Source organism: Ambystoma mexicanum, chromosome 5p, assembly GCF_040938575.1.
Source record: "Ambystoma mexicanum isolate Mex_15411 chromosome 5p, UKY_AmexF1_1, whole genome shotgun sequence".
Classification (NCBI taxonomy): Eukaryota; Metazoa; Chordata; class Amphibia; order Caudata; family Ambystomatidae; genus Ambystoma; species Ambystoma mexicanum.
Genome location: NC_090930.1, coordinates 1,060,860,039 through 1,060,878,348, shown reverse-complemented (window position 1 = coordinate 1,060,878,348; position 18,310 = coordinate 1,060,860,039). Strand labels below are relative to the sequence as shown.

The window sequence follows — 18,310 nt, the reverse complement described above, 5'->3', positions numbered from 1 at the left end:
CAGTTCGGGTTTATGCAGCATACCCTGTGTCATGTCTCTTATTTTCTGCGCTGTGCGCGTAAGGCCCAAGCGGGTCTGCCTTGTGAGCTGGGCCTCAATCACCACCAGAGGCTGGCCCCTGCGCAGGTAAAGAACAGATGGGTGGGTGCCCTGAGTGTAACGGCGCCATGCTTCCCTCGAATACTGCCTCAGTGTCACACTGGGAAGCGCAGAATTCAGGAAAATGATGTGTACGAGAACACACCTACCTTTCTTTCAAAATCATTAACCACATTAAAGAATACTCTAGTCTCTAGCCACTTGCCTCAAACCATGTCTGGCATGGCCACCTGGCTTCCAGGGAGACGAGTGTATGTGTATTTCAACTGTGGAACACAAAACGGTTCTATGTTGGAAACAAAACAAGCATTGGCAATGCCAATAGTTTGGTCTTGTTTGCTATTTCTCCCATTTTGTACTATAATGCAATAGTCGCACTTATAGGTAATAGTATTAATTTTCCATTAATGGTAGGTGGTGTAAAATGGTGTGAGTACCTGAACATCTATTTTCAGTACCTGACAAATGCCTAATACTTGTACACAAGCCAAAACTGTTGGTTTTGCCAATGCTTGTTAAATTGGTCTGCTGCAAGTTGCGCCGCGCACTCCAACGCAGCTCAGCTTAGCTCGGTTTGCAGCTGCTTCAGCCTATTTCCGCAGAGGCACGGCCTACAGCTACGAAAACAGCCGAAAGGGGGTGGGATGTAGTATGGGAAAGGTATGGTGTACCGAATATTAACACAATACCTGTTCATGGTGCGCTGAGCTAATATGGAAACGTTAGTGATGGGTCCAAACAATGTACTGTCCCTCTGCATTTTGTGTGCTCTAGCCCTTAGTTCACACCCATCCGACCCAGTTGATACACTGGCTGCATGCACCGAAGGGAGGTATTCAGTGCCCCGTTAAACTCTGCATCCTAAAGGAACAGAGGCGTCTGTTGTTGAACACTCACCCTCCATGCAGTTTATAGGGTGATCTTTAAAAAATTGGATTTTCGCGGACATCAACGTATATTGAGTGGGGATTGCGTCAAACTGCTGATTTTGCGATTTTATTGCAAATCGCAATAAACTGAAAGGCTGTTCAGTCAGTGGAGTGTGCTTGACAGCATACTTTAGGGGTATTGAGACACTCGTGCTTAGGGGCGGGGCAGATTGACAGGTAGGCGGTTGTTATGCCAGCGACGAGGCGGAAGAGGGCGGGTGGGATGCATAGTCCTCCCCTTTGACTGGAGAATTGGACTGAGTTACTGAGAGCGTTCGAGAAGAATCACCCGAAGACTGATAGTGGGGTCAGTGAAGCGGGCTTAAGAACCGGCGTAATGCTAGAGACCCTCCGTGAGCGGCTCCTGACAGCACAGCAGGACTTCAGAAGCACCGGGTAACTAACGCAGCTTGCGCGCTAAGGCTCAGTGCGGTGCAGATGGGGCAAGGTGATGGCATGGGACGATACCGTGCTCATCAGGTCACGTGAAGAGGGGGTGGAGGAGGGTGTCCTCTTTTTGCTGCTATTACTGCTAACCTTTCAGATGGCCGCCCGCTACCACAGCCGTTTGATTCTGGCTACTGACAGTTGTGCTTTGAAGCGCGAGCTTACGAAGCGGGTCCAGTCCCGTGACATGCCTGTACCCTCTATTCCTCCGCCTCCTTCGGTCCAGACAGAAGTAGCAGATGGCAGAGCTTGGTTTTCTCAGTTCTTACTACTTCTTCTCAATTATCGGAGCAACTGTACTTGGAGAACAACACTGCCCCGTTAAAAGCCTAGCAAACATTCCTGTGCAGTAAGCAGAGCACAGGGGCATTCCTGCTGTAGGCCACGCCCACTTCTGCCTTCATGCAATGAAATAACACTACGCCGAACGAACGCTGTTACTGTTGTGAGGCGTTCCACCAATATTATAAACGTTAGGTTACTTCCGGAATTCAAGAGTTGGGCAGAATAAAAGGGGTGGTGTGGGAATGTAGTGATTCGTGTTGGGGCCGCGCCGTGGGCGTTGAAGGGAGTGAGGGCGGAAGGTGAAGTAAATTATACAATGTTAAAGGAACCACTCTTCTTGGAGGTCTGCAAAAGACGAGAAACATCAAAAAAGCTGTTCAACGTACTTTAAAAAAATTGTTTACAATATAGTACATATGTCTTATACATAGATCTTAAATAAAACAACCAAATCATATGCGATTTAAATTCCCAAACAACCACAAAGGACAGAGCGTTTCTTAAAAACCACTGCAGGCTCATCTAGACATGTCATGTAGAATATGTTAACAATGTACATTCTTAAGATTCAAAATAAGCAATACGCTGCCATTCAGATGAAACTACTACTTACTCAGAATAACATTCTGCATATTTTTAGATAATATTTTTCATACTGAATCTCCATATATAATGTCTACATTAATACAATTTACTTGGGAGTGTGTTTTTCCTTGACAAGCCTGATCTATATTTTTTTTTATTTGTATATAATCAAAATTAGATTTTTACAAAAGTCGAACAGGAACTTTCTTTCTTAGTTAGTCAACTACTACAGAAATTAGTCAACCATCTCCTATGTCTAAAGAAATGTTCAAACCGCAACGACATGAGGATCAAACAGTTTCAGTTTCTTGTCTTAGCCGAATTTTCTCCAAAGCAATATCTATTAGTGTGGATGCAGTTATTAACCAGCTTGTTTTAGCACCCGTAATCAGACGGTTCCACCATGTATTATAGTCAATAACATAGGAAGATGATTTGACTATGTGTCCAAGGAAGGCTTCTCTTTCGTGATCAATAGATGGACACGCCATCAAAAGATGTTTAATGGTTTCTGTTGTTTTAGGATCTTTACAGAGTCTGCAAGATTTTTCTTTCGATACGAACCGAATTGCCAAGACTTCTTGTGTCGGCAGAACATTTATGCGGGCTTTAAGTAGAGTTCTCATATGACGTTTGTTCGGGTATTTCAAACAATACTCCATTGGTTGTTTTAGTTTGTTGCAGATTGGCGGCAGATGGACTAGTAACTTATTCGCAATTGCGCTGTCATTTGTCCTTATCCAATCTAGCCATTCCATTTTTGATTTTATTCGCATTGGATTCTGAATTAGCTCCTCTTCTGAGCAGGCTATTTCTTGTAGCGTATGCTTTTGTTTCTCTGCCCAATCGATGAGGGATTTGTTAGTTCCCTTTGATATTTCTTCAGAAATCACTTTGTATATTTCCAAGCTGTCTTTGTTCCGCAGTTTTCTATAAAGCTGAATCGCGGACTGTGCAACAACCACCTCCAAAGAGAGCAGCCCGAGTTCACGTCTTATCGGCGCCATAGCTGTTGATTTGGGCAGACCTAAAGTTGTTCTCCAAATAAAGCCTTCTAGCTTAACCCAAAGGTTTGCTGGAATGGAGAGGTTCGCGTCCATGCCGTATGTCAATGCTGGGACTATTTTGGACCTGTAGAATTGAATTGCAGGGAGAAGACTGAATTTACCGTACTTTCTGTCCACTGCACGTAATTAGGCTGTTAAGTTTTTGGTTTTGGTCCACAGAATTTTTTGCATACTGAGAGATTTTTTTGAGCTGTCGATGGTTATTCCCAGATATTTAAATGAGGATACTACTTCAATTTGTGATTGGTTCAACACCCACTTTGACGAATCTTTTTTCTTGCGTCCTTGCTTTTGGAGGATCAGAATTTTCGTTTTATTGTTATTTATCTCCAGGTTGTTTTTTCCCATGTATTTTTGCAAGTTATCCAGTTGACGTTGGAGACCCACCTTCGTCTGATCTAGAATAATAAGATCATCTGCATACAGGAGTCTCGGAATCGTAGTAGTTCCTATTTTTGGAGGAAACGATCTGATAGAATTTTGTGTTGTTTGAAAGTCTCCAAGAAAAGAGATAAAGAGGGCTGGAGCCAAGGGACAGCCTTGTTTGACTCCTCGGTTTGAAGTTATTGGGTTGGAGAGTAGGCCATTGGTGTTTAGCCTGACCGATATTTCAGTATCCGTGTGCAAAGCCCTGATGGGATCGAGAATCTGGCTGGGGCACTTCCACTTGTTCAGCTTGGCCCACAGTTTGTCTCTGTCTACTCTGTCAAAAGCTTGGGACAGGTCGACAAATGCAAGGTAGATTTTCGGCGAACCACATAGAACTTTTTCTTTTAAGATGTTAAGAATCATTAAGTTAACTGCAGTGCTGGCATTTTTTTGGAAACCTGTTTGCAGTATGTCCATGGCCGGAGATGTTGTTGTCCAGATCCGAAAATGTTTCAACAAACAAGTGGCGAAGACTTTTCCAATAACGTCCAGTAAGGCAATTGGGCGGTAGTTAGAGGGATCTTCCCTCATACCCTTTTTGAATATCGGAACGATAATAGCTCGCGTCCAGGAGCTGGGGATTATCCTTCGTTCCATGCAGTGATTGAAAATCAGGCTCAGGACTGCTGACTATTCTTCTGGATGTTGCTTCAGATCGGTGTTTGCCAGCCCGTCCGGTCCCGGGGCCCGTGAAGGTTTCAATTTCGTGATAATTGCCTTTATGTCATCTATATCGGATAGGTCCACCCAGTTGGCTTTAGATTTAAATGGCCGGTGTACCCTCTCAATATCAGAAGGAGGGTAATCAAATAGTTTGTAGAAATGTTTGAACCAGCTTTCTTCCGGCACAGCGTTTATCATTAACGAGTTCGAATGGTGATTCATGTCGTTAATCAGTTTCCAAAATTCCCTTGATCTTTTGTTGGCCATAGTTGTCATCATGCGTTCTGCATCGGCTTGATAGAGTAAAGCTCTATTACTTCTAAGCCACTGTCTATAAGATCTGAGCTCCGTTTGGTATACCTCCCATATGTTAATAGAGTTCATCATCGATGCCTCTTTTTTTAGTTTCCTTAAATTACGCCGTCTAAGCACTAAGGCCCTGTTATAAGTGTGGTTTACATTTTCAGGTCTGTTGGTCACTTTTTTCCCAGGTTTTTTAAATTGCAAAAGTAACGGAATGTAGCTGCTCTTAGATGTGTCTTCGTTTGCTTCGGTATCTCTAGTGAGTGCTTCATATTCCTTGCTCAGATATTTGACGTCGTTTGCCGTCATACGCAAACGAGAGCGTTGGGCGTTTGATTCAAGTTTTGTGGTGTAAAATTGCTGGACTCCTCTCTTCGTTCTACATATAAGATGTAGCAGGTTGTGATCGCTTTTTTCCGTTCTGATTACTTCAAAGGTTGTAATACTTGCATCGATATTTTCTGCAACAAAAATATAGTCTAGAGTTGCTGACGATTGTTCCCGCTCCCAAGTAGGAATTATGGAATGGTTTGTCGAGTTCGCCGCATTGCGTAGATTTTTGGAGTTCATTAGGTCGAGCCACTTCGAACCTCTTTTAGCTGCGGGCGTTGACTCAGATTCTTTTTGGCAATTGCAGTTCAGATCACCACAGATGAGGATGTTAGAGGTTTTGTGTTCTATCATAATTCCGTCGATGATCTTTGTGGCTTCATCACAAAATTTATCAATGGACATTCTTTGAGGGTTCCAGTATGTATTGACAATTGCCCAAATCTCAGCGTCGTTTCCGTGGGTTATTCTTACAAGCACTCCCAAAAAGGCATAGGTAGCTGCAATTATCTTAAGAAGTTGAAGATTGGATCCAGACCGGATGGCTGTTAGGAGGCCTGAGGACGGTCTGCCAAAGGGGCCCTGTAGCGCCGGCGAGATCGCAATCGTGTAGCCGTCAATTGCCGGTTTGTTCAACAGCCACGTTTCCTGGAGGCAAATGATATCATGGGTTCCCAGATTGTAGCTGCCGATCTTAGTAAGATGCGTATGGCCTCTCGTATTCCAGGACGCTATAGATATTCTGTCATTTATTTGATCTTGGTTTGTGAGGTCGGGTCGCCGATGGGAATGAGAGACTTCCCTTATTTGTTGCTATTTCTTATGTCCCGGATTAAAGGCATTACGCAGCCAAGACCACGTATCCTTTATGGCTGTGCCGTGCCGATGTGAAGCAGACTGGACGGCATCTTGTTTAACTCGTGGAATGTCTGCTGGAGAAGCAGGTCGTTGGTTTCGTCGGCGCGCTGTATCTGGTGGTGGGGTTGATCTTCTGTGATCGTTCCAGTATTTTAGATCTTTTCTGTCTGCCTTTCCTTCATTTACGTATCGATAATGCCTTGAATGGGCGGATCTTGATTGTGCTGGCCTCGACGTTCTAGATTCGTGGGAAGCTGGTTTTTCCCAGCGGGACGGTGTACGTTCCCGTCTTTTCGATCTATAAAGATCCTCCGTCTGTGATTTATATCTATGTGTTTTTATTTTTGCTGCCAGGGTTTCGGTGTTTTCCAACTGGCTCTTGATGGTTTTTTGAGGCGTAATCTCCGAAAGGATAAAACCTTCTTGTGCCACCTTTGCATAAGCCTCTTGTGGGACAGCTAGAAGAGCTGAGTTCCTGATGTGAAGGTAGGCCTTTGCTTGGTTATTTCTATGATACGGCTCAATGAGGACGAAATCATCAGATTTCAATGAGTTTAGTATGTCGACCCTTTTCAAAATTTTAAGGACGGTTCTCTTGTTCAAGATCATATAGTGATCCTCAGCTGATTTTTGTTCAATCTAGAAGAGCCGCACTGAGTCTAGAGTCTTTTCATTGGCTCTTAAAAAGGTTTCCTGTTGATGTATAGATTTTGCCAGTTTTTCCTTGTTCGGGCGGGATCTGTTTGAGACGGAAGAGTTGGTAGATTTTAATTTTTCATACAATTGATCAATACTCAAATCCCCCACCTGTTTTACATCCGTTTCACCTTTGCCAGCATGGCTAAGTGTAGGTAAATTTCTTTCTTCCTTTTTTGGTGGGGATCTGGTTTTATCGGGATGGCTGTTGGATTCTCCCTTCGTAGTATCAGGTTCAAAGATTTCTAATGAGTCATCATGCTGAGAAACGTCTATCAATGAACTTTGACAGATGAACTCCTCAACAGAGCGAGGCGATTGAATGGGCTGGACTAGGTCAGTGAGACCATTTTCGTATTCCATTTCTTTGTCTATTATTTTGGTTTTGGTCTGTTTGGGAGGTTCCTTGGCGAGTGATGTTTGCTCTGTTATGGATTAAATGTGGCTCTCGGAACAGTCTGGTAATGAAGTTTTTGTAAACTTCAGGAGAGGTTGGGAGCAAGATAAAGATGATATTTTTTTAGGATTTATTTTTGCCGACACTGTTTTGGGTGGGTTAGCTTTTCTGTGAGAAAAATTGGATTTTTCGTTAACAAAAAGCGGGGCTATTTTTGTCGGATGTATTTGTGGTGAAATCGAACCTTCTTTCTCAGCCAGAGAACTTTTTCCGGGATTTGTAGTTTGTAACAACCTCAATTTTTCTTCCAAGATTGATAACTTTGAATCCCAGGTTTCTCTATGAATCTTGTTAGTTTGCTCCAAGGCGGTGATAAATCCTTCTACGAAAATCAATTTTGTGTGCATCATTGCCGACACCGTAGTGCTGTCCTTTAGTGAATCATTTATATTTTCGTAGAGCTTCCCAAAGGGAGCCAAAGATATTGTAATCGCCGACATAATGGTTGCTAGATCGTTTTTTTTTGAGGGAGAGTCCTTTGAGTTAGGGGGAATTATTTCGCTAAGCCTCCTATTCCTTGGTGGTGAGCGAGGACGTGGGGATAGGGATGAAGGTTGTTCCGAAGAGGATGTACATTCGTCAGTTTGAGTGAATTGATCTTGGTTTTTTTGTGTTTGTTTCTCCCTCGACGGCTGCGACTCTGATTGAGGCTCCAAAGGATGTTGATTGGATAGATCTCGACAAGAGGGAAGAGCCTTTCCATTGTCGAGATTTTTTTTCCGGAGATCGGTCGATGGGTTGGGGGTGCAAACCACCAGTTTGATCTTTTTCATTCAAAGATATAGGAGCTTTGGTATTTTTTAATGCCTCCGTTTGACCTAAATTAGTCGACATTAGTACTTGTATTTCCGCTGATTTCCCTAGATTAAAAATGGGATTTTGGGTGCTTGCATTTACGTTTGTTTGAATAATTCCTACTTTGGATTTTACAGAAGTAGTTTTTTTATTTAGGGAGTTGTCTAAGTGTAGATCTTTTTTGGTGGTATCTAGAGGATCTGTTGTTTTTTTGACAAACAAGGAAGTTTTTCTTGCTTTAGTGGCCGGGGGAAGGTCTTGTATTGCTTCCAAAATTTCTGCGTCCGATAGTTCGTTGACTTCGTCCAATTTTCTTTTGCATTGTTTTTTAAAGAAATCTTTTAACGCTGATGATAGCAGTGGACGGGGCAAGCCTTTTTTTCCTGCATCTTTTTTTTTATATTTCTTTTTAAGGTTTATTGTTTTTTTAGGTTGGTCCTCACGATGTGATGTCTTAGCGATTTGCTTTCGGTGTTAGAAGTTCCAGGGGCAGTTCTTCCACTATTTCCTCGATGTGTTCCATCGCAGCATTGGCATTGAGGGGTCTGAAAGTACCATGCACCGAAGGATTTTTGGGACCTGAATGAGTGTCAACCTTATTTTCATTCTGTTGGGTCTTTGTAGGGGAAGATTCATTGGTGGCATGGATTTGGGCTAGAATTGAAACCGGAGACCGATGCATGTCGTACATTTCCATAGTTTTTTGCGGACTCTTACCGGGGTCTGTTAGATCGATCATTTGCTCGTCAGCTATAGCGAGTGCTGGCGCTGCAGGAGGCGGGGAGCCACCAGGGGGCGAAGGCGTCCGCAGCCTTCCCCGCGTCTGTGCCTCTGTGTCCATGATCTCGCTCCTGGCAGTGCCTCCATCGCCTGACTGGGAACCCTCATGCTCCGCCCCCTTCTGGCCGATCACCCAGCCCGCGAGCACAGGTGCAGGCTCCGGCGGTCCTCCGACCGCCGTAGAGACCGCACCTCTCGCCGTGGCCGGGCGGGGAGGCTGGACAGACTGAGCGTCGGCACGGGAAGGGGAGGGGAAAACAGGGCCCACCGAGGGAGACAGCAAGGAGGCCGCACGAAGACCCACAGCCCGGCGATCCGACGGATCCGCACAGCCGTCCCCATCGCCGCTCCTCTCAGCCGGTGTTGCGCGGGCCTCCAAGGTAAATGCCTCTTGATTTTTTACGTCGAGCCGAGGATTAGGTGGATTAGGTAGAAAATCGTCTGCTTTGGTAGCCTTTGTAATGCTGCCAGCCCGCTCCATTAAAGACCCCGAGGAAAGGCGAGGTGGGTGGTTACTACCACTATAGGGGTTTTCCAAGACCGAGTCAAAGTCAAAGCATGTTTCCTGGAGTAGCGTGGTGCTGCCAGGGGTTCCACTAGCCACCGGAGTCAGCGTAATAATCCTTGAGACTTTTGGTTTCGTACCAGGTGGCTTTGCCATCGTCGTCACATCAGGGATTTTAAAATTGCTTCTAAGGAGTCTTTGCTCTGGTGTGGATTCTAAAAGCACTTTTTACAAAACTTGCGAGTCTTGAAGTGTAAAGGTAGTAAATCTTTCACTGGAAGCGAGGTGTTTCACTGTTGGCGGCGGCGGGTCATGAACCGCGTGAACCGCAGACATGACCGCGGACTGCCGATGACTGCCTCTAGCTCCGCTGCCTCTCCGCTCTGCACACAGGTATAAGTGGGTCCACCCACTGCTGTAAGAATAGAGAGGGTAGAGAGACTGCCGATGACTGCCTCTACCTCGCCTCTAGCTCCGCTCGCCGCTCCGCTCTGCACACAGGTATAAGTGGGTCCACCCACTGCTGTAAGAATAGAGAGGGTAGAGAGACTGCCGATGACTGCCTCTACCTCGCCTCTAGCTCCGCTCGCCGCTCCGCTCTGCACACAGGTATAAGTGGGTCCACCCACTGCTGTAAGAATAGAGAGGGTAGAGAGACTGCCGATGACTGCCTCTAGCTCCGCTCGCCGCTCCGCTCTGCACACAGGTATAAGTGGGTCCACCCACTGCTGTAAGAATAGAGAGGGTAGAGAGACTGCCGATGACTGCCTCTACCTCACCTCTAGCTCCGCTCGCCGCTCCGCTCTGCACACAGGTATAAGTGGGTCCACCCACTGCTGTAAGAATAGAGAGGGTAGAGAGACTGCCGATGACTGCCTCTACCTCGCCTCTAGCTCCGCTCCACTCTGCACACAGGTATAAGTGGGTCCACCCACTGCTGTAAGAATAGAGAGGGTAGAGAGACTGCCGATGACTGCCTCTACCTCGCCTCTAGCTCCGCTCGCCGCTCCGCTCTGCACACAGGTATAAGTGGGTCCACCCACTGCTGTAAGAATAGAGAGGGTAGAGAGACTGCCGATGACTGCCTCTACCTCGCCTCTAGCTCTAGCTAGATCTATATAAAACATTCAAGGTTGCATATCTGACCTTTTTGACAAGCCTGATCTATATAAAAAAAATCAAGGTTGCATATCTGACCTTTTTACTGGCTGAATGGAATAACAATTCCCCAACGTGGGTCCTTGATACATCACAGTATTCCTGAAATAACGGTTTAAAATACATAGTTTGCAATGGTAGTAATATGTCACATTCTGTACACAAATGTGTTTCAGGTGCAATTTTACAAAACAGACATTGCAGTTCATTTGCGGTAATCATTATACGAGTATATAAAACTTCACATGTGGCCCACAAATTTAAACGAAAACACAGGTAATCAATCATTCCTCTGGTATGAAGTAGGGAATTTAATGAAATAATCCCCATACCGTTTCAACGCAAATGGATTATTCAGAAATGTCTGGTATTTAACACAAGCCTGTCTTGTCTGTATCCAATCATATTAATAAAGACGGGTCTTAGCTTTATCTGGATTCTCAAGTGATAGTTTTAATGAGAAACCAGTGTTGTTAATGATCTTTTGAACTTGTCTTCGCCAGATGGTAGGAAAGGAATCTGATGAATTTAGTAGATGGGCTGCTATTAAAGGTATCAAGCCAGTATCTGTAGCAGCCAGGACACATTTTCAATTAAAAACAGCATAGTTTCCATTTATGCATTAAGTACAATTATAGAAATCCCAATTCATGTCATATTCGGCATATCGACTCAGATACAGGAAGATTAAGCAATTGTTTCCAGTATCCACCTTCCACTTTCACCCAATATTTATACGATTTTCTTATTAGGGTTTCTGATGCATATAAAATCACAGGACTAAGTTTTTGTTTATAATATAATAGAATTGTCATAATAGAGAATTTACAGTTTTGCTTTAATTATGCGAGCTTGGGATATTGCTGTACATAGCTTGTGTTTTAATGTGTAATTCATAAGCAGTATTACCCTGCTAATTGGATACGAGTGAGCCTAGATAGATTTAAGATGACACCGACTTCAAGAATGCCTGTTGAAATGGCCACTTGCAGTTCATATTACGTTTTTTAACATTACCAAATTGGATGACTTTGGTTTTTGGCACATTAATGGAAATGCAGTTTGCCTGTGTATACTTATTAAGGGCCCCGAGTAGAGCTCAAAGGTTGTTAGGTGTCTGGGGAAAAAAGCACCATGTCATCTGCGAAGAGTAATTTTTACTCCGTTAAGTTTAGGGGAATCATCTTGCACATCCGAAAAGCATCCTCCAACATCCGATAACAAACAATTAAGCATTGCGGATGCCAGTAGACAACCCTGTTTTAATCCTCGGGCAGTACATGTTGGGTGTGATAATAATCCATCTGGATAATCTGACCTGAACAAAGGTGTTAGTGTGAAAATCGATCACCCATTTCAGAATATACCACGGCATTGCCTGTCCATCAACTTTTTATATAACAGCTTGCGTGGCACTGTATCAAACGCTATACGAAAATCCACAAAGGTGATGTATAATGCTTGGTGGCATTGCTGTGTTTGAAATATAATACTATTCAAGGTTATGGTGTTGACGGCTTTGCCAAGACCCGGTAGGAAACCCGTTTGTAAAGGGTCACAATGGTTATTTGCATCTAGTCATATAATGAATTGTTTCAAGACTAGGCGTTTAAAAATCTTCCCCGGGCAGTCCAGAAGTGCAATGGGTCGATAAGATTTATGATCGGCCCTATTTCCCTTTTTAAAAATGGGAAGAAAAATTGAATGTTTCCATGACTCCGGAATCTGTCCCAAATTAAAGATGTATCTAAAAATCTGTTGAAGTATTTCCGCCCAATCACGAGCATGGGTTTTCAACATACGTATGTGCAGGCCATCAGGACCCACTGCCCGAGATCGACTTAATTTACTCATACAGTGGGCAATATCTTCTGTTTCTATTGGGAAGGTGTAATCTACATTTTGAACAAGAGAATTCCAATCTGTTTTATGAAAGGGAGAGGAATACAAAGCTCTGAAATAATCGATATGAGACTAATTTGAACAGCACTTTGTGTCTTTAAGATAGCATTATTTAAAAGTGCCCAAATACCACGCATAGACTTGGTCAGAATTTGTTTGAGCATAAACTCATTATCATGTTGGTTCTGAAGAAATTTCCGCTCTCTCAACCATACCTTATGTGCCATTTGCAACTGTTTTTTTATTGCAACTCTATCAGTATTTGATTGGTATTTCAATTTACGGAGATTCCACCTCAAGTGGGATTTGCGCTGCTGCAATTCCCAATCAAAGACATGTCAATGTTTAATCTTAATTGTCACATCAGGTAATCTATGTTCTTCAAACATCTGCATCAAGTGTACATAGCAGTCTGAGCCATCTAAGTGAGGAAAATCACAGGTCTCATAAATGTGAGATTTAAGTTGAAGCAGTTTGTATGGATTCCATCGTAGGCGATTACCTCCATTATTAACCACATTTGTTAATGATGATTTTTTTGCATAAGATTATTACTCAGTGGAATCATACAACAAGCATGTAACATATTATGGTCACTTAATGTCGTAGGAATGATGTTTAAGGATAATACATATTTCAGAGAATGTGAGTTACGAAAATGTAATCCAAAATAGATTGTTGATGTCCTCTGGTCCAAGTGGGCTGTGATGGTATATCACCCAATACGCTACCATTCAGCATCACAAATCCCCTTTCTTTCATTATCGGGGACCATGTTCGTTCATCATTTCCTAGATCAACGTTATCTTTGTCCAACAAGTGTAAATTCAAATCACCCACGATAAAGGTGTGTAATAACTGTGTATCCAGAAGTAATGTATCTAAAATAGATACTAGATGTTTAAAAAATAAGTCAGTCATTAGTGTCTGCTTACTCCAATATATATTGACAATAGCAAATGTTACTGTACCTCTAGTGATCCTTGTAATTTGAAAACAAGAAGGAGTCGGACAAGAAATGATGCTTAAACCAGCTGCTTTTTTCACTGCCAATAGCAAACCGCCCATAGGGCGTCCCATTAGTTTCTTTGTGGCAGGAGTAATGATAATGATATGAGATGCCCATACTGGAGCTCGTAATAGCCAGGTTTCCTGGAGCGCAATGATGTCAAAAATTGCCAGATTAGTGCCCAGAGTTAATGACGTGATTATACCCTCTTGTATTCCAGGAAATCAGACCAATGAGGCTTTCAGAACTCTCGTACTGTTATGATCTAGCATCATGACCTTGTACTGTAGAGGAATAATTAGAAAAAGTTTGTACTCTATCATTACTAACCCTCTGTGTGGGATTATAGATTTTGATAAATGGTTTTTCAGCTTGTTGTTTAAGCTGGATGGTGGCTTGCATTAAAATGAAGCCAAGATCAAACATGGCCATCCTAGCTTGCCATAGTGCATTGACAACTAAACCAGATTGCAAATAGATTCTTGCTTCTGTGAGATCATGACCATTACTAAATTCGACTAGATCGATATCTAATGTAGTTAGGTCCTTCAATGTCGGAATCTCAGCACAGAGGTTCAAAATACTTGCTCTGTTAAGAACATATTGAGCTCCTGGTAAGTCACAACATTTCAATGTCAAGCAATGCTCATTTTTACGACTAATAGGCATCTCTTTACTTGATTGATTTCTGGCGTGAGTGCTCGTGATAATTGGACGAATTTGACTCATGGAACTAGGTGGAGCTCTGTCCGTACTTTGTAACGGTCTCTCACATCTCGATGTATTTATTGTACCCTGGAGTAATGCACTCACGTTAGGAAAAGCCAATTGTTTTAAATGTATTTTCTTCCTGGGTTCTGCCTTGAGACTCTGTAATATATGAATCAATTGACAACCTTACGATGTCTCTGATATTTTGTGTCATAGAGGAAGCTGTTAGTTATCACCATCGGGACTGCTTGGGGTGCCACAAATTTAAGGTCATCACCATTGGTAGCATTAGGAATCCCGATAGTACTTCTTTTGTGATCATTTTGTTGCACTCCCAGATTCAAAAATGGCAGAATCCTAGGCAGCTGTTGAGAATTAGAGCCACTGAGGGTTTTTATTTGATGCTTGCCATACAGAAAGTGCTTCCGTACCAGTAGTCGGGCCACTGGAAGCTGATTGGGATGGCACAATCGATTCAGTCTTTATAGATTTTTGGGTAACATAAGCCTCAATAGTTGGATGAGCTGGAACCAATGTACTTAGTACAACTGGTGCTGCTACTACACTTGAAGCAACTGGAACTGCCAATTATGGTATCATATTAGTAGTAATAGAATTTAAAGGCTTTCCATTCCTGGGCAGCTCCGTTTAACACTGGGGAGGCTCCCATTCTGGATAATTTCCAAGGACAGCTCTACTAAATCATCAAGTGGTTTGTACGCTGAAGGGGCCCGTTGGATACTTTTTGCAGCCTTAATAACGACCGTGGGAACTCGAGATTCTTGGTGTCTCCCCAGGCGACTGACTGCCTTAACAATTTTTCTTGCTCACCCTCTAGATTTCAACTGCCTGGTTCTCTTCATTGGTTGTCATTGTTTGCCAGCACTGCCCATCTAGTTGACTCGTTTTAATTCCTGTTGGGACAAATATATGTTAGCTTGCTCAACTAATTCAGGTTCTATTACAAGCACTGAAACACCTAGTTTACTATGTTGAGAATCGCTAACTTGCAAGTTTGATTCCGTCGACCCCGTATTGGCAATCGGATTAGAACACACAGCTGGAAATTGGCGCACCTGGGCACTCACTAACTCTTTGCGCAAATTTGACTTCCATGGGAGCAACCTGCTCATTTAGATAACCTTGAGTAAAGAATTGATAATCGAGTTGTTAGTTTTTACATGAATGTCGAATCTGCTCACCTTTTCAATAACTTGTTCTAACAATGTAGTCTGATGTGTTATTTTCCCTTCCAGGATCTCATACAACTTTGCCACTGCTAACAGAGCTGTGTTCATAGCACTTAGTGTGTTATTAAGGGCAGGAGATTCTGGAAAGGAAAATCGAGAGGCTTGATCTTTGTGAATAAAACATTCAGTTTCTAGTTCTGGCTCCTGAAACCTAGATCGTCTAGGTGTAGGAGCTATAAATGAAATGGATTCATCAATAAAATGAATATGAAATTCATCATGAATCTCAGGTGTGATGCTTTTGAGTCGTGTTCACTCACGGAATATATGAGTATTGGGGAATTCATGATCAGGATGTATAGAAAGAATGATTACTATGCTTGATTTTCATGCAACAGTATCAAGTCCCCCGAGTTAGAACACATAGGGCCTCATTCCGAGTATGGCGGTAAGGGATAGCGGCCACCGGTAACGAGACCGGTGGCGGTGATCCCTTACCGCCATACTCCGAGTTCCCTTTGCGCCCTCGCCCTTAACGCCTGCTTTGAGCAGGTGTTAAAGTCGAGGGCGCAAAGGGGCCTCCAAGCCAATAACGGTGACCGTAATGAACGGTCACCGTTATTTGCATCTTCCCCATTCCCATTGAGCCCTATGGGGGCTCATTTGGGAATGGGGAAGAGCCTTGGTGAATGGGGAATTACCGCCCCGCCAACCTTGGAATGGGGCGGTAATTCCGCCATCCACCAAGGCGCTGAATTCCAATGCCTCCTCATCAATCTCCCCTGCCACAGTGAGCAGTTCATACGCCCGTCAGTGTTTTTTTGGGCTGCTACGGAACACTGAACGGGCTCCATGATTGCACAGGGCGTGAGCTGCGTGGGTGTCTGAACCATGTCAGCGGATTGAAATTCGTTTGCTAAGCAGACAGAGAATAATGTGGTATCAGTCACTTCAATCCATGCCGGAGATACACCAACAGCGGCCTGAACCGATGCTTGATTATTAGCATTCTCTAATTTTGGAACACATGGTGACACAATACCGGTGGGATTTATAGAAAGTAAATGCAAAGGTTGTTGGATACACGTGACAATCGGTTCATTAATATGATTATTTGTTACCCCAACAAGTTGCTGATCCATTTGAAGTGGTGTCTTTGTTATACATTCAGAAGAATAGAAGGTGCGAATGTCGGATGTAATTGACTTCGCATGACCAAGAAGCCCTCGCCTCTACGGCAGGCTTTTTGGACCGTGCTGTGGACATTTTTGCGGCTGCTATTTTTATATGGTCAGATGAATGTGGCCATTGGGGAATGGTCAACGGCATCCCAGTCTTTAAAGTAAATCTTGTCATAACCATTGGAGAAACACGAATAATTTTTCAAAACAAAAAAAAATAAAAAATAAGGAAAATTAAAATGTACCTGCAATTGAAGAACAATGATTAGTTACAAGGCCTGTACCATTCAGACAATTTTCACAGTAACTATTGCCCGTACGACCTTACGACCGCCAGACAGCACGGCAGCGGGCAAAACACTTCAGCAAAGCACTTGTGCAAACGCGTGCCATTATTATTCCCTAGAGCTAGTTATTTTAAGGCACAGACTGCTTCCTTTCGGCAGCTACTCAAAATGTCCACACATGAAACTTTTTGAGTTTGTTCTACCTCTCTCCCTCGCGCCCCGACCCAATAGTCGGTACTTTGTGGATCCGTCTGATCGTGACTTGTGACCACCGGCTTTATCCTTCTCACCCGCACTGTGAAATATAGCGCTGGCGCTGCCCCTGCCCCCCCCCCCGCCCCATTTTCTGCTCTGTCTCCCCCTAATTTGTGCCCCCCTGTCAAATAACTCTATCCGGGAGTCTTGAAGATGGTCCTTCGTCCAGCCATTCGTGCGTCTGCAGACACTTAGGACCTAATTCACAGAAGCGTTTTATACTGTCAACCCCCCATTGGAAAACGCTTTGTGAATTTGCTTAGCCTGTGTTCTTTCTTCTAGCCTGAAAGGGACACCACGGGAATTAATGGGCATTGAATATCAATGGCGACGGCGGCATTACTGTCAAAAGCAGTACTGGACACACGATTGTTTTTCCAAATGTGCTGCTTACACTTTCATAGAAAAAAACAAAAATACATTTTCAAATTGAAACATGCTTAAACTTCCACTCGTTTTATTTAAACCGTTTACTTTTTTGTTTCACTATCATACAATACCCTGTGATTTGTGTGCCCCTTCCTTTGTGTTTTATCACAGTATATAGTGCTAAAGTTGTATGCTTCTCAAACTGCTTAATCACAAATATATGCGTCTATTGTGCTGACAGCAGCTATTCGTAAACTAAACTGTGGAATCATGGCTGCCAACTTTTGATGTTCATTACGGGGGCAGAATTTCAAATACCCCGACCTTGAATATAAGTAAGCAAGCGACCAGCCCAACCCATCCCCTGACCGGACACATTTTATAGCACATGTTTTTTTTATAAGGAATTGCAGAACGATTAACAGCCAGTTTTAAATAAATAAAATTTCTGCAACAGTCACTGAACCTTCTGAGCTACCTTGGTAGCCTTCTATTATAGGGCGTGTCTATGGATCCCTTAATGTGCTCAAAATCACTGCAATACCAACAGCGCAGTTCATGTGCATGACTTCAAAGTCAACAGTATTTTATATCCAGCCTCACTGACCCTGTGCATAGATTAATTGAGGATGTACCAGTGGCGTCTCATCCGAGTGAGGGGGCGCCGGTTCGCTCGCCCATTATGGAGGAGCCAACCCAGTGTAAAGTCTGAGCGCTCCCTCAGCTGCTGCTTTTTTCAACTGAGGGAGTGCTCTTGGGCGGTTTGAACTGTCAAAAGGAAACACGGTTTTCGTTTGATATTTCTGTTCCCCTGTCGCGCATGCCCAATGGGCCATGCATAGCCGGGGGTGTTTTGCTTCCCCAGCCTTGCATGGCCCATTTGGGATGTTGGCTGGGGAACCGCGTGTTTGTATGTGCGAGCGTGACACTCGGGGTCAGACTGGGACAAGAAATAGGCCCGGACGCCCTAAAAAAAAGTGGCCCACCTCAGGCCTCAAAAAAGTGGCCCACCCCTCACCC

At 43.6% G+C, this 18,310-nt stretch overlaps 1 protein-coding gene across 1 annotated transcript in view; it reads left to right on the top strand.

The window, feature by feature from the left end:
* The first annotated feature begins 1,203 nt into the window (after positions 1-1,203).
* The window catches only part of DTNBP1 (dystrobrevin binding protein 1), a 1,092,536-nt gene continuing 1,075,429 nt past the window's right edge, over positions 1,204-18,310 (top strand). The window contains exon 1 of the mRNA XM_069613561.1: positions 1,204-1,424. Within this exon, the coding sequence (XP_069469662.1) occupies positions 1,366-1,424 (59 nt within the window). The 5' untranslated portion in view covers positions 1,204-1,365. The remainder of the gene's footprint in view (positions 1,425-18,310) is intronic.